This window comes from Emys orbicularis, chromosome 19 (genome assembly GCF_028017835.1).
Source record: "Emys orbicularis isolate rEmyOrb1 chromosome 19, rEmyOrb1.hap1, whole genome shotgun sequence".
In the NCBI taxonomy this organism is placed as follows: Eukaryota; Metazoa; Chordata; order Testudines; family Emydidae; genus Emys; species Emys orbicularis.
This window is the reverse complement of record NC_088701.1, coordinates 23077867-23093408: the sequence shown is the minus strand read 5'-3', so window position 1 is coordinate 23093408 and position 15542 is coordinate 23077867. Positions and strand designations below refer to the sequence as shown.

Genomic DNA, 15542 nt, shown 5'->3' with positions numbered 1-15542 from the left:
CCCCGGGACAGTCCCATGTTTACAGTGGGGGGGAGTCATTTCTTGCCCAGGGGATCCCTGTGGGCGTGCCCCCCCCCCCCGCCCACACTGCTCTAAAAATGGATCCACCGAAAGCAGAAGTCGTTTGTTGAAGGGCTTGGACTGGCTTTGTCGTCCCCTCCCCCACTGGCCCCACCCGGAGCTGGCCCCACAGCGTGGGAGGAGGGGGACTCCTGGCCCTGCTGGCCCCAGAGCAGCTGCCCCAGGCGGGGGGGGGAGGGGGGGAAATTGGTTAGTCACATGTTTGGGATGAAAGGGGGGGGGGCTGGGAATGAGGCAAAGTCAGAGCCCCCCCCCCCCCCGACTGCAGGGCCTTGGAGCTAACGGAACAGGGGGTGGGACCAGTCGGGGTACAGGAAGGTTGGCAGAGCTAAACACCGGCCCCCACTCCCCTCCCAGAGCTGGGGACAGAACCCAGGAGTCCTGGCTCCTGGCCCTCCTTCATTTTCATTGTCCTGCGTGTTAGCCCCTCAGCTCATATTAGCTCAGCCCTGGGTCCCCATCTCCCTAGCCAGTGCCCCCAGTTTTGTGCCCTTCCCCAGCAGCTCCACCGGTGCCCCTCACTCCCGACCCGCAGCCCCTGCTAGCCCAGCCCTGCCCCCCTCCAGCTGCGCTAGTGGCCGTCAACCCGGCCTGGCTAAGCGGGTGAGTTACTGCTCCAGCTTGTCCTTGCGATGACTTCCCTTAATACAGTCCTTTGTGACTGATTTTCTTGTTCTATAGCCCGTCATCCTGAAGGGCCACGTTCTGGGGGGCCAGGGCTGGGCTAGCAGGGGCTGCGGGTTGAGATTGAGGGGCACTGACAGTTTGGGGGATCCGGGGCTGCGGGGCGGGAGTGAGGGGCACCGGCAGAGGTGGGGGACCCAGGGCTGGGCTAGCAGGGGGCTTTGGATCGGGAGTGAGGGGCACCGGCAGAGCTCGGGGAGGCAGGGCTGGGCTAGCAGGGGCTGCGGGTCGGGAGTGAGGGGCACCGGCAGAGGTGGGGGACCCAGGGCTGGGCTAGCAGGGGCTGTGGGTCAGGACTGAGGGCACCATCCAAGCCGCTCTTGGGTCTCAGACTTGCTGTCTGGGCTGCGAGGGGGCCGGCGGCCCTGGGGGGCCGTGCTCGGATTAGCCCCATTAGCGTTAATGGGGGCGGCACGTCCCGTCCTCTCCCTGCCCCGCAGAGACCTCGGAGCACTTAGCGCAGCCGGCAGCTCCCAGGTGTGCGCCGAGATCGGTATCAACATGAATAAATCATCTCCCTAATGGAGTGAGGCGGGGGCTCTGGCGGGCGCGAGTCCTCCCCCCTGGCTCCCACTGAGCGGGAGGATCTCCAAGCACTCAGTGCTCTATTAGCCCCTGAGGGGGAAACTGAGGCACAGAGGGGCAGTCAGCAGAGCGTCAGCGACACAGCTAGGAATGGGACCCAGGCATCCTGGCTCCTAAGTCCCCTGCACTAACCATTAGACCCCACGGCCCAGAGGTGGGAACAGGGCTGGATGCAGCGGGGGGCACAGTGCCACTCAAGATCTGGGGGGGGAGGCCTGGAGCGGTGGCCCCTCCCCCATGCTGTTCAGCCCCCCCAGGCTTTGGCCCCTAGCCGGTCCTTATGCAGTTTGTAGCCCACTCGGCCGAGCGCCCCAGGCCCCAGCTGGCACCTAGAAGAGCTTGGCCTGTTGCCAAGTCCCACCTCCCTCCCCCCAGTTCGTGTCTCTGAATCAGACGATTCCCCCCCCCATCCCCGAATTCACAGCCGCGATTGGAGAACCACAAACCTCCCCCCCAGCCGTGACTTGGCACCATTAAATATTGAGCAGAGCCGGCAGCGTGGCCGCCCGCGGCGAGGTATAAAGCGCTGGTACCAGCTGCCCTCCCAAGTGTCCCGCTGCGGATCCCCGCGGCGCTGGAGCCAGCCGGGGTGTCTGCGCTGGCCATGGGGCTGCTCTGGGGCAAATGGTGCCCCCGTCTGCCGGCCGGCGGCCAGCCCACCCCAGTCGGTAATTGGGTAATATCCCTTTAAGAGCCCGTGGGGCTGGGGGTCTCAGCAGTGGGTCCAGAAGAGGCAGATCAGGCCCCACTCCCACCCCCGACAGCCATGGGTGCCAGCCCGGCCTCCTCTGCTGGGCTCCCGGCAGCCCCAGCGCAGGCCCCCCCGGTTGGGATACCGGGGGGCTGACGGATCTGGGGGGCCGGGGGCTTGGCTGGCCTTGCCTGGGGGTGGCGGTCGCTGCTCTGGAGATGGGTTGGCTCTGTTGGGGAATGTGCCGGCTCAGCTCATCAGTGAGGGGCACTGCCCAGCCCTCCCCCCCCCCCCCCGTCGCTCTCGCCGGCACCTCGCCCGGGCTCCGTTGTGCTCTGCGGCCCCACTCCCGTTGGCTCCTTTTGTCCCCCCCACGGTCACCCCCCCACGGGCGTCTCAGTTTCTAACTCCCCCCCCCACCCGCAGCCGCGGCCCGGAGGCCCCAGAGCGTCATGTCGGAGAGCAAGGAATGGGCCACCCTGAGCCCCGAGGAGTTCGCCCACCTGCAGAAGTACATTGACTGTGAGTAACTGCCCCCGCTGCCCCCCCACCCCCCTGGGCAGGTACTCGGGCTCAGAGCCCCCTGGGATCGGCCCTGCCCTCGCCATGGTCCCGCTGCCCCGGGGCGGGGGGCTGCGGTAGGGGGTCCCCGTGGGGACAGCCCGTCGCCCCCAGGGCATCGGGGTGCCAAGCGGGAGTGCCCCCCCCCCCGCAGACCTGCTCGTCTGGGCCCCGCCTTGGGCGGGGGCTGGTGGGAAGAGTTGCCACTGCTCTGGCAGGAGCAGGATCGGGCCCCGGGCGGGGGGAGGACGGCACGGGGGGGTGCAGCTGAGCCCACCCACACCCCACTTCGCGCTGGGGGTCGGCCCCACTGGTTCTGGAGTGGAGGAGGGGTTGCCTCTGTTGGGGATTTGCTCTGGTACCAACTCTCCAGGCCTGCAGGTGGGGCTGATTTCCTGCGGGGGGGGGGCTGACCTGGCCCCCCCATAAGGCTAGGGAGCTTGTGGGGGGGGGGGGCGGTAGAGTGGCTGGATTTGCCCCCAGAGCAGGGCGGGGGTCACGGTGGCAGAACTGCAGCTTCCCCCCCCCCCCCCCCGGCAGGGCTGGGGGAGGGCTTGGCCCTGGGTCTGGGCAGCGTCTGCTCCAGGCCGGGGGGGGGGGAGCCTGGGATCCTGACCCCCCCCCCATCTGCCCCCCCAGACAGCAGCAGGAAGGTCCAGGACGTGCTGCAGGACTTCTATGGAGATGGCGCCTTGGTGCAGCACCTGCAGGGAGACGTGAGTCCACCCGATGCCCCGCTCCGTGCCACCCAGGGGGGTCCCAGTCTGACCCCAGAGCCCCGAGCAGGGCCCCCCCCAGGCCCGGGATGCCCCCTAACTGCCCCCCTCTCTGCTGCCTCCCCCCAGTCGATCGACTTTGAGGGCTTCAAGCTGTTTATGAGGAGCTACCTGGAGGCCGAGGAGATCTCGGACGCGCTCTGCCAGCACCTCTTCCTGTCCTTCCAGACCTCGCCTGGGGAGGCCCCCGGGCAGCAGCCGGGCCTCGGGGAGCAGCCAGGTAAGGGCGTGCACCGGCCCCGCCTGCTCCATCAGCCTGGCTGAGCTGGAGGAGAATCCCCATCAGATGCTGACTGTACGGGGGGTATGACACACAGCAGAGCAGTTCTGATCCCAAGCAGCGGGGGGCAGTTGCTAGCCAGTTTGTTGCAGTGGCCAGAGCTGGATTGAGGAGAGGGCCTGTGCCTTGGGGAGGGGGGTGACATGGGGCACAGGCTGCTTGGGGCTGGGGGCTGCAGCTGAAGCCGAGGAGTGAATGGGCCTCGGGGCCCGATCTCCTGGGTCCCGTGTGGGGCAGGGGGGCTGCGGGATTCAGCGCCGGCTCTGTCCCTTTGCAGCCAGCGGCCTCGTCTGTGTCAACGACGTCTCCTGCTACTTCTCACTGCTGGAGGGGGGGCGCCCCGAGGACAAGCTGGAGTGTGAGTCTGGGAGGAGGAGAACGACGGGGGGGGGGGGCAGGTCCCACCCGCCCCAGCCCCACGGAGAGGCGACGAGCTCGGGGCAGCTCTCGGGCTCAGACCCGAGTTGGGTTCCTAAGGGGGCAGGGGGTGGCCCTGGGGGGCAAGGCGGGGGGGGGCACGGCGGGGGGCTCGTGGGAGACCTTTGGGGGGGGGGTCAGACGTCTTTCCCCAGAGGGGTGGGGGCTGACAGGCTGTGCTAGGATGTGGGTTGACGGGGGCTGGCCTAGGGTGGGGGTGGGGTGGCCATGGGCCTGGCTGGGGTCCCCCCACTGACTCCGCTCTCCCCCCCTCCAGTCACCTTTAAGCTCTACGACAAGGATGGGAACGGCCTGCTGGACAGTTCGGTGAGTGCCGTGGGCCTGGGGGGGAGACCCCAGCCCCCCCATCACTGTCCCCTGCACCCCAGTGCCCCCCACTGCCCGCTCTGAGCCCCTGGCCCCTGCAGAACCCTCCCGGGCCTGGCAGAGGCCGGGAGCAGCCCCTCCCCCCCATCTCTGGGTCTGGCCCCACAGCAAAGGGAGGCCTCTGCCCCCCCCAACCTCTCCAGGGACCCCCAGGTGCTTCTGGCCTCAGGGCTGAGCAATGGGTCCATCCCCGGTGCCCCGTCCCTGGGGGGCCGTCTGCCCCCCGCCCATGGCCCGGTACTGCCCCGCTCTGCCAGCCCTGCCCGCCCCCATGGCCCGGTACTGCCCCGCTCTGCCAGCCCTGCCCCCCCCATGGGCCGGTACTGCCCCACTCTGCCAGCCCCCCCCCCATGGGCCAGTACTCACCCGCTCTGCCAGCCCTGCACCCCCCCAAGGGCCGGTACTGCCCCGCTCTGCCAGCCCCCCCCCCCATGGGCCAGTACTGCCCCGCTCTGCCCGCCCTGCCCCCCCCATGGGCCGCTACTGACCCGCTCTGCCCGCCCTGCCCCCCCCATGGGCCGCTACTGACCCGCCCTGCCCCCTCCATGGGCCGGTATTGCCCCGCTCTGCCAGCCCTGCCCCCCCCCATGGGCCAGTACTGCCCCACTCTGCCCCCCCCCCATGGGCCGGTACTGCCCCGCTCTGCCAGCCCTGCCCCCCCCCCATGGGCCAGTACTGCCCCACTCTGCCCCCCCCATGGGCCGGTACTGCCCCGCTCTGCCCGCCCTGCCCCCCCCATGGGCCGCTACTGACCCGCCCTGCCCCCCCCCCATGGGCCGGTACTGCCCCGCTCTGCCAGCCCTGCCTCTCCCCCCCATGGGCCGGTACTGCCCCGCTCTGCCAGCCGTGCCCCCCCCCCCCATGGGCCGGTACTGACCCGCTCTGCCAGTCGTGCCCCCCCCCCCATGGGCCGGTACTGCCCCGCTCTGCCAGCCCTGCCCCCCCCATGGGCCGATACTGACCCACTCTGCCAGCCCCCCCCCCCATGGGCCAGTACTGCCCCGCTCTGCCCCCCCCCATGGGCCGGTACTGCCCCGCTCTGCCAGCCGTGCCCCCCCCCCATGGGCCGGTACTGACCCGCTCTGCCCCCCCCCATGGGCCGGTACTGCCCCGCTCTGCCAGCCCTGCCCCCCCCCCATGGGCCGATACTGACCCACTCTGCCAGCCCCCCCCCCATGGGCCGGTACCGACCTGCTCTCTTCTCCCCCCCGTGTCCCCCCAGGAGGTGGATCGGATCATCACCCAGATGATGCGAGTGGCCGAGTACCTGGACTGGGACGTCACAGAGCTCAAACCCGTGAGTACCGGGCTGGTGCCGTGGGGTGGGTGGGGCTGCCCCGGCCCTGCCCCCTCCTGCCTGGAGAGGCCCCAGCCCATGGGCACTGTAGGGGGCAGCGTGTGGGGGGGGCTGCCCTGAGCCCGGGGTGGGAGGGGGGGCAGGCTGGGGGCAGGCCCTTGCGCCAGCCGTGGGGGCTGCTGCGGGGAGGAGATGGGGTTCTTGGAGGGGGGCTGCTGGGTGGGGGCTCACCAAACCCCCCCCCCCTCCCCGGAGCCCCTGAGCCATGTCCCTGTCTTTCCCCCCCCCCCCCCCCCCAGATCCTGCAGGAGATGATGAAGGAGATCGACTATGACGATAGCGGGACGGTGTCGCTGGCCGAGTGGCTGCGGGGGGGGGTCACCACCATCCCCCTGCTGGTGCTGCTGGGCCTGGAAGTGGTGAGTCCGGGGGGGGGGAGGGGAAGAGAGAGGGGCGATCCCGGGGGAGCAGGGGATCCTGGGGGGGTGGAGAGGGGCGATCCCAGGGGGGGCAGGGGGATCCCGGGGGGTGGAGGGGGGTGATCCTGGGGAGGGGCAGAAATGCTCTGAGCTGTGTGGGAATTTGACCCCCTCCAACAATGGGGATCCCCACTGGGGAGCAGCCGGGGGTGTGACGGGGGGGTTGGGGGGAAGCTCCCTATGTCCATCCCGATCCGTCCTGTGGACCTGGGATCCCCCACAAGCCCTGATTCTCCCCCCCCCCCCAACCAGTGGTAACCACAAGTGGGTAACAGCCCATAGGTGACCCCCACACCCCTCGGGGAGAAGTGGGTGAGCTCCGTGTACCCCAACCTGCCCCTCCCCCCTCGACTTGCTGCCCCCCCCAACCCCTCCCCCCTCAACCCGCTGCCCCCGCCCCGCCCTCCCCCCACTGACCCTCTTCTCTCCCCGCAGAACATGAAGGACGACGGGCAGCACATGTGGCGGCTGAAGCACTTTAACCGGCCTGTCTACTGCAACGTCTGCGAGACCCTCCTGGTCGGGCTGCGCAAGCAGGGCCTGTGCTGCACCTGTGAGTGCCCCCCCTGCCCCCCCGACACAGGCACGGCCCCCCTGCCCTCCACCCCTCCCGACGTGGGCACGGCCTCCCCTGCCCTCCACCCCTCCCGACGTGGGCACGGCCTCCCCTGCCCCCCCGACACAGGCACGGCCCCCCTACCCCCCTGCCCTCCACCCCTCCCGACATGGGCACGGCCTCCTCTGACCCCCCCCGACACAGGCACAGCCTCCTCTGACCCCCACCGACACAGGCACGGCCCCCCTGCCCTCCACCCCTCCCGACGTGGGCATGGCCCCCCCTGCCTCCCCGACACAGGCACGGCCCTCCTACCCTCCATCCCTCCGGACGTGGGAACAGCCTCCTCTGACCCCCCCCCCCGACACAGGCCCGGCCCCCCCCTACCCCCCTGCCCTCCACCCCTCCCGACGTGGGCACGGCCTCCTCTGACACCCCCCCCGACACAGGCACGGTCCCCCCTACCCCCCTGCCCTCCACCCCTCCCGACGTGGGCACAGCCTCCTCTGACCCCCCCCGACACAGGCACAGCCCCCCTGCCCTCCACCCCTCCCGACATGGGCACGGCCCCCCCTGCCCCCCCCGACACAGGCACGGCCCTCCTACCCTCCATCCCTCCGGACGTGGGAACAGCCTCCTCTGACCCCACCCCCCCCGACACAGGCCCGGCCCCCCCCTACCCCCCTGCCCTCCACCCCTCCCGACGTGGGCACGGCCTCCTCTGACCCCCCCCCGACACAGGCACGGTCCCCCCTACCCCCCTGCCCTCCATCCCTCCGGACGTGGGAACAGCCTCCTCTGACCCCCCCCCCGACACAGGCACGGCCCCCCCTACCCCCCTGTCCTCCACCCCCCCCGACGTGGGCACGGCCTCCTCTGACCCCCCCCGACACAGGCACGGCCTCCTCTGACCCCCCCCCGACACAGGCACGGCCCCCCTGCCCTCCACCCCTCCCGACGTGGGCACAGCCCCCCCTGCCCCCCCGACACAGGCACGGCCCCCCTACCCCCCTGCCCTCCACCCCCCCCGACACAGGCACGGCCTCCTCTGACCCCCCCCCGACACAGGCACGGCCTCCTCTGACCCCCCCCGACACAGGCACGGCCCCCCTGCCCTCCACCCCTCCCGACGTGGGCACAGCCCCCCCTGCCCCCCCGACACAGGCACGGCCCCCCTACCCCCCTGCCCTCCACCCCCCCCGACACAGGCACGGCCTCCTCTGACCCCCCCCCGACACAGGCACGGCCCCCCTGCCCTCCACCCTCCCGACGTGGGCACGGCCCCCGCTGCCCCCCCGACACAGGCACGGCCCCCCTGCCCTCCACCCCTCCCGACACAGGCACGGCCTCCTCTGACCCCCCCCGACACAGGCACGGCCCCCCGGCTAGGGTGACCAGATGTCCCGATTTTATAGGGACGGTCCCAATATTTGGGGCTTTTTTTTATATAGGCTCCTATTACCCCGTACCCCTGTCCCGATTTTTCACACTTGCTGTCTGGTCACCCTGCCCCCCGGCCCTCCTGGCCTCCATCCCCCCGATGTGGGCACGGCCCCCGACACAGACATGGTGGGGGATCCCCTCTGCCCCCCTGACACGGGCACGGCCCCCCCTCTGCCCCTCACTCCGTCTCCCTGACATGGGTGTGGTGGGGGGTCCCCTCTGCCCCCCTCCCCCTGACGCGGGCATGGCCAGGGAAGGGGGATCCCCCCACACCTCGGCCCCCCTGGAGAAATGGTCACAAGCCAGGGAAAGGTGCCCAGGGGGCGCTGTGAGTAGTGTGGGGCTGGGGGGGCTCAGCCTGGGGCGACCCCGCCCACCTCTCACTCAGCCAATGAGAAACAAGCAAATCAGCATTGTGGCGTCTGCTCAAACTGCCATTGGCTGGCTGGTCGCCCGGTGGGCGGGGGCAGTGGCCTAACCACCGCCCACCTCCTTCCAGTCAGATGTGATTGGCTGGCCCGCTCTAAGCCCAGCCAATCATTGAGCAGGACCTTTAAGGGAGTCTAGGGGGAAGAATGGGGGTGGGGCTAGAGGAGGAGCTAAGCCCCGCCCCTGTCCAGCTCATGCCTCTCCACCCTGGTCACTAACCTGCCTTTTCTGCCTCCAGTCTGCAAGTTCACGGCCCACGAGCGCTGCGCCCGCCGGGCGCCCCTCAGCTGCATCAGCACCTACGCCAAGTCCCGCAAGGACACCAGCGTGAGTGGGGGGCAGGGGACCCCCTGGGTCTGTCTGGCCACGTCCCGGCGCGACGGCCCCTGGTCCCCAGAACCATCCTCCACCCCCAAGTGCCTGCCACGTGCTCGCCGACCCCATTGTACAGACGGGGAAACTGAGGCACAGCGCGCGGAAGGGAATTGTCACTGATGGGCTGACAGACTCTGGGACTAGAACCCAGGAGTCCTGACTCTCAGCCCCCCCTGTAAACCACTAGACTCCCCTCCCGCCCCGAGCTGGGGAGAGAACCCAGGAGTCCTGGCTCCCAGCCCACCTCACCCCCCGCTCTAAGCCACTAGACCCCACTCCCCTCCCAGAGCTGGGGAGAGAACCCAGGTGTCCTGGCTCCCAGCCCCCGTAGCTCACTGTCGCCCCCCCCCCCCTCCCAGGCGCAGAGCCACGTGTGGGTGAAGGGCGGCTGCGAGGCCAGCAAGTGCGACAAGTGTCAGAAGAAGATCAAGAGTTTCCAGAGCCTGACGGGGCTTCACTGCGTCTGGTGCCACCTCAAGGTGGGTGCGACACCCCCCCCCCCGGTGCCCCTGTCGCTCTGCCGGGGGCTGGGGGTGGCTTCAGGGGAGGTGGGGCCAGGAGCATGCGCCGCGCTAACCCCCGTCTCCCCCAGATCCACGAGGAGTGCCAGCCCAGCGTGCCCCCGACCTGCGACTGCGGGGCCCTGCGGGACCACGTCCTGCCCCCTTCGGCCATCTACCCTGTCGTGCTGGTGAGTGCGTCCCCGCGGGCGGCGGGGCCAGCCCCGAGCCCCTGGCTAGGGCTGTATGGCCCAGTCCGGGCGCCTGCCAGGCTGGGGAGTTCCCCCGCCCCACGCTGGGGAGGGACCAGAGGACACCGGTGAGCGGCTCTGTGCCCCACTGGGCTTTGAACCCAAAGCAGCAGCTCCGGCCCTGGACCCCACGGAGCCCCTGGGGGCTGCTGGTTCCTCTCCCAGGGCTCCGGGCCCCTGCCCCCAGGTGACGCCCCGGCTCTGGGTTCCAGGAGAGGCAGAACAGCCAGAAGAACGAGGGCGGGACCCCGGTGGAGGAGACGCTGCAGCCCTGCACCACGCCCGAGGGCCAGGCGCTGCGGGTGAGTGGGGGCGACCCCCCCAACCGCGCTGCTCTTTGGCTGGCACCGGCGGGGCGCGGCCACCGCCAATAGACCCTGGGCGAGGCCCCACAGCAGGGCCCCGGGCGGGGGTGGGGCCGGGATTTCAAAAAATGAGGGAGTTTATCCCTGCCCAGAACGAGGTAACAACCCCCCCGCCCCCCAGGTCAGCTATTCCTGTCCGGTGCCCCTCACTCCCGACCTGCAGCCCCCTGCTCTGCCAGTCCTGGGCTCCCCCCAGCCCTGCCAGTGCCCCTCACTCCCGACCCGCAGCCCCTGCTAGCCCAGCCCTGGGCTGCCCCCAGTTCTGTCGGTGCCCCTCACTCCCGACCTGCAGCCCCTGCTAGCCCAGCCCTGGGCTCCCCCCCCCCGACCCCCCAACCCCCATTCACAGTGGTCTGTACACACCGAGGGGCGAGGGCACTCACTATTGGCTCATACCGGGCACAGTGGCTCCCTCTGGTGGCAGAAGGTGACCGTGCAACTTGGCCCCAGCCTGCGCACTTGGCATCAGCTGGGCAGCGCAGACCCCACCACGGGCACTTCTTCCCGCGCCCAGGCATTGCCCTGCTCCCCCCCAGCCCCGGCTGCGGTTTGCTCCGGCCAGCGCTCGCGACTCGCTCGTGTCTCCTCCTTTCATTTCCCCTTTCCCCCGCTCTGCAGATCATCCCAGTGCCCGACACCCACCCCCTCCTGGTCTTCGTCAACCCCAAGAGCGGCGGGAAACAGGGGGAGAGGTAAGAGAGGTGGGGTCTAGCAGAGGGGGCTCCTGGGAGCCAGGACTCGGGCAGTGCGAGAAGGGTGGGGTCTAATGGTTAGACATGGGGCGGGGGGGGGGGGGGGGGGGAGGCAGGACTCCTGGGATCTCTTCCCAGCTCTCTGTGTGACCTCGGGCAAGTCTCTCTGCCTGTCTGGGCCTCAGTTTCCCCATCTCGTGTGACGGGTGGAGGGGTTTGGGAGGGTTGTTCCGAGGTTGCCGGGCGACAGTCTCGTTACCATGATGTCATTGCTACACCCTGGTCTAAGGGACATGCCCCTGGACAGCTGCACCCCCCCATGATCTAGACTGTCCGGGAGCGGGCGGGGGGGGTCCATGGCGATGCCCGGTGGGTTCTAGGCTTGTCGGCGCCGCTCCTGAACCCCTCCCCTCATCTCCACGACCAGGGTGCTCCGGAAGCTCCAGTATCTCCTCAACCCGCGGCAGGTTTACAACCTGATGAAGGGGGGCCCGGCCCCCGGGTGAGTGAGAATTCGGGGCCCTGCGGCCTTTCGCTGGTGGGGCTCGGCTCTGCCCCCTAGTGGACTCTTGCCCACATTGCAACGCCACGGGGCAGCTCCACAGCATGAATGGGGTGGGGCGAGGGTCAAAGGGCATTGGCTGAGTGAGGGGTGTGGCGGCCCCCAGGGTTGGGCTATGGGGGCTGCGGGTCGGGAGTGAGGGGCACCGGCAGAGCTGGGGGCCCAGGGCTGGGCTAGCAGGGGGCTGCGGGTCGGGAGTGAGGGACACCGGCAGAGCTGGGGGCCCAGGGCTGGGCTAGCAGGCGCTGCGGGTTGGGAGTGAGGGGCACCGGCAGAGCTGGGGGCCCAGGGCTGGGCTAGCAGGGGCTGTGGGTCGGGAGTGAGGGGCACCGGCAGAGCTGGGGGCCCAGGGCTGGGCTAGCAGGGGCTGCGGGTCAGGATTGAGGGGCACCGGCAGAGCTGGGGGGTGCCCAGGGCGGGTCAGGGTTTAATGAACCCTTGGGGAGGATCTGGCAGGGAAATGGGGGAGGGGGGAGTCCGGGCCCCGGTGCTGACCCAGCTCCGTGTCTCTGTTCTCAGGCTGAACTTTTTCCGGGACGTGCCGGATTTCCGAATCCTGGTGTGCGGGGGGGACGGCACCGTGGGGTGGATCCTGGACGCCATCGGTAGGTGGAAGCTGGAGGGGGGAGGGGCAGGAAATGGGGCCAAGGAGCCCGCTCCCCCCCCTGACCATCCCCCTCTCCTTGCAGATAAAGCCAACCTGCCCCAGCGCCCCCCGGTGGCCGTGCTCCCGTTGGGCACCGGCAACGACCTGGCACGGTGCCTGCGCTGGGGAGGAGGTGAGTGACGCCCGGGGGGGGCGGAGCTGGGCCTATGGGGCTGCCTAGCCTGGCACCCCCCCCTCCCCCGTCAGAGCAACGGGCCTGGCCAGGTGCCCCCTGCCCGTACCTGGCACTGACCCCTGCCCCCCCCCAGGCTACGACGGGGAGAATCTGCGGAAGATCCTGAAGGACATGGAGAGCAGCAGCGTCCTGCTCATGGACCGGTGGCTGGTGCAGGTGACCCCCGAGAACCCCGCGGAGAAGGGGGACCCCGTCCCCTACGAGATCATCAACAACTACTTCTCCATTGGCGTGGTACGGCCGGGGGGTTGGGCACTGGGGGGGGGTAAGGGTGGTTTGGGGGGGGCAGGGCGGAGCCCCGCTCGGCGTCCCCCCCGTCTGGCCAGCCTAGGAACCGCGGGGGGCGGGGGCTGCTGGGCTCTGACTGCGTCTGTCTCGTCCCCAGGACGCCTCCATCGCTCACCGATTCCACCTCATGCGGGAGAAGTACCCCGAGAAATTCAACAGCCGGTGAGCACGGGGGGGCCTGGGGCAGGCTGGTGGGTGGGGGCCGGCCAGGCAAGGCTAGCGGGTGGGGGGGCAGGGGCTGTATCCTGGGGGGGCCCTGGCGTCCATGTGGATTCTGGCTGGGGCTTGGGGGGCCCTTGGCGGGCAGCGACTCTGGGTCCGTAGCCAGGTCCTCGCCCATCGCATTGGTGACCCCCCTGACACCCTCCCGCTGAGATGGGCCGGGAGCCACAGCCAGCACCCTGCCCCCCCCCCCCCCCCCCCCCCGTGTCCCCTGCTGGGATGGGAACAGCCGGGTACTCCCCTCCCTCCCCCCCCGCCATTGCCCTGCCCCCACGGCGCCCCCTGCTGGGACGGGAACAGCCGGGCACTCCCCTCCCCCCCCCCCCCACCAGCCCCCTGCCCCCACGGCGCCCCCTTCTGTGGTTTGGTTTGTTCTGTTTTCCACCCGGGGTTAGTGGAGCTCTGGTTCCTCTCCAGGATGAAGAACAAACTCTGGTATTTTGAATTTGCCACGTCCGAGACCATCTTCGCCACCTGCAAAAAGCTCAAGGAATATCTGACCATTGAGGTGAGCTCCCCCCACTGCCGGCACTCCTGACCTGTCCCCCCCCCCAGCGCCCCCTGCTGGCAGAGCCCAGGGCTGGAGGAGCTGGGAGCCCCCCCCCCAAGCTGGCGCTCCTGCCCCCCCAGCGCCCCCTGCTGGCACAGCGCAGGGCTGGAGGAGCTGGGAGCTCCCCCCCCCAGCTGGTGCTCCTGCCCCCCCCAGCGCCCCCTGCTGGCACAGCGCAGGGCTGGAGGAGCTGGGAGCCCCCCCCTCCAGCCGGCGCTCCTGCCCCCCCAGTGCCCCCTGCTGGCAGAGCCCAAGGCTGGCGCATTGCCGGGCGAGTGCCGGGTGGGGGCTGGTTTAAGGAGGTCCCCGGTGGGTAACGAGGGCTCTGCCCCCCCAGTGCTGTGGGCAGCCCCTGGACCTGAGCGGAGCCCTGTCGGGGGTCGCGGTCCTCAACATCCCCAGCATGCACGGCGGCTCCAACCTCTGGGGCGAGACGAAGAAGCCGCTGGGCGAGGCCCGGAAGGTGGGCGGCAGGAGCCAGCCCGAGGCCGTCACCGATCCGGAGACGCTCAAGACCTGCGTGCAAGGTGCGGAGCCGGGGGAGCAGGTGGGCATCTGGTGGGCGGAGTTAGGGGCGGGGCCTCAGGTGGAGCAGAGGCGGGGCCACGTCTGAGGTGCAGGTGGGGGGCGGGGCCCAGGCAGGTTTCAGGCTAATTCTGCATGAACACCAGCACAGGGACCCCCCAACCCATACCTGCCTTTTCCGCCTTGGCTCCGCCCACTAGGTGGAGCCATTAGAGCCCCGCCTCCTTAAAGGCACAGCAGCCTATGGGGGGGCTGGGAAGGGAGCTCCCCAGAGCAGGGGCACCCCTGGCACCCCCACCCCCGGGTGCCCACTGACCAGCCCCACTCACTGAGGACACGTCCCCCGGCCCACGGAGCTGGCTGGGGGGGACCCGGGTGTTGGGACTGGGCTCAGTCATCCCCTGGCCCCGGGCCCCCGGCAGCAGGGGCCCCAGCGCTGACGGCCCCCTCCCTCCCCACAGACCTGAGCGACAAGCGGCTGGAAGTGGTGGGGCTGGAGGGCGTGATTGAGATGGGGCAGATCTACACGGGCCTGAAGAGTGCAGGCAAGCGGCTGGCCAAGTGCTCGGAGATCACGCTGCGGTGAGCACCGGGGGGGCACCAGGGGCAGCGGGAGGGGAGGTCCCCCGGGGGCAGTCGGCCCCCCATGATACCAAGGGAGGCAGGCTCGGGCCTGGCCTCCCGCTCCTGGGACCCGCCACATGTTGGGGAAGGTCCCAGCCCCCTGCGGGGGGCGCTCCTGTCTCACACCGGGGTCTCCACAGGACCCTGAAGTGCCTGCCCATGCAGATCGACGGGGAGCCCTGGATGCAGCCGCCCTGCACGGTAAGGAGCCGTATCGGGGTCTCCCCTGTGCCCCCCAGCGGTGAGGAGCCGGGCCCCCTGCAGCTTTCCCAGCCCCCGCGAGAGGCCTCAATAGACCCCCCCGCCCCGCCAATCCATCGTGGGGTGTGAAGGAAGCCGGGGCCACCTGGTGTTGGGGGGGGGGGGGGGGCTGGGTTGCTGGGGGCCAGGGCAGTCGGCCCGTTGGGAGAGGGTGTGGGGCCTGGGTGCCCCTTGCTCGCTGGTCGCATGGGGCCGGGGTTCGTGGAGTTCGGAGCCATGGGGGTGGGGTGCTGGCAGCCCCCCCACCCCCCATAGACGGGAGGTGCTGGGGGGAGGGCAGGTGCATTCCCAGGGAACCTGCGGGGGGGGGGTGTTTTGTGTGACCGGAGCTGGGGGAAGGGTCCTCCCCTGCCCAGTCTGGCCCAGGGCCCCCCCCCCAGCGCGTCCTCCCCCCACTCTCTCTCTTTCAGATCAGGATCACCCACAAGAACCAGGCGCCCATGCTCCTGGCCCCGCCCCCCCGCTCCTCCAGCTTCTTCGGCATCAAGAAGGGACCCCATGAGTCGTAGGGGGGGCCCCAGCTGGGGGACAAGGACCCCCCCCGACCTGGCCCCCTTGGCTTGGAGCAGGGGACAGCCTAACCACAGGGCGCTGGTGGGTTTGGTTCCTGCCCCCCGGCCGCCTGGATGCCCTGGATAGACCCATTGTGTCATTGGGGGGGGGGGTGTCACACCTGCAGCCCCGCCAGCCAGGGCCCCTTCCCTGCCCTCGCTCCCCTGCTTGCCAGCCCGGGCCGTCCGCGGTAGTGAGCGGGGGGGGGGCGCACGGGGGCCTTGGTCTATTCCCCTCCCCCCCCCCAGCTGCTGAGAGCGCTGGCCC

At 70.3% G+C, this 15542-nt stretch overlaps 1 protein-coding gene across 1 annotated transcript; it reads left to right on the top strand.

Annotated features, from left to right (window-relative positions):
• The first annotated feature begins 1954 nt into the window (after positions 1-1954).
• DGKA (diacylglycerol kinase alpha) lies at positions 1955-15232 on the top strand. Its single transcript, XM_065419109.1, has 24 exons — positions 1955-2018; positions 2468-2563; positions 3242-3318; positions 3448-3598; positions 3936-4016; positions 4353-4402; positions 5685-5759; positions 6059-6178; positions 6674-6791; positions 8905-8993; positions 9401-9520; positions 9634-9732; positions 10005-10094; positions 10776-10849; positions 11277-11351; positions 11931-12016; positions 12101-12190; positions 12327-12487; positions 12639-12703; positions 13181-13271; positions 13651-13840; positions 14300-14420; positions 14603-14663; positions 15134-15232. Exons 1-24 carry the CDS (start codon positions 1955-1957, stop codon positions 15230-15232), a joined length of 2343 nt encoding a protein of 780 aa, XP_065275181.1.
• The last annotated feature ends 310 nt before the right edge of the window (positions 15233-15542 follow it).

Coding starts and splice junctions, on each gene's coding strand:
- DGKA (XM_065419109.1), top strand. CDS start 1,955: ATGGGGCTGCTCTGGGGCAAATGGTGCCCCCGTCTGCCGGCCGGCGGC. Junction 12,017..12,100: donor GTGGATCCTGGACGCCATCG/GTAGGTGGAAGC, acceptor CTCTCCTTGCAG/ATAAAGCCAACCTGCCCCAG. Junction 12,191..12,326: donor GTGCCTGCGCTGGGGAGGAG/GTGAGTGACGCC, acceptor GCCCCCCCCCAG/GCTACGACGGGGAGAATCTG.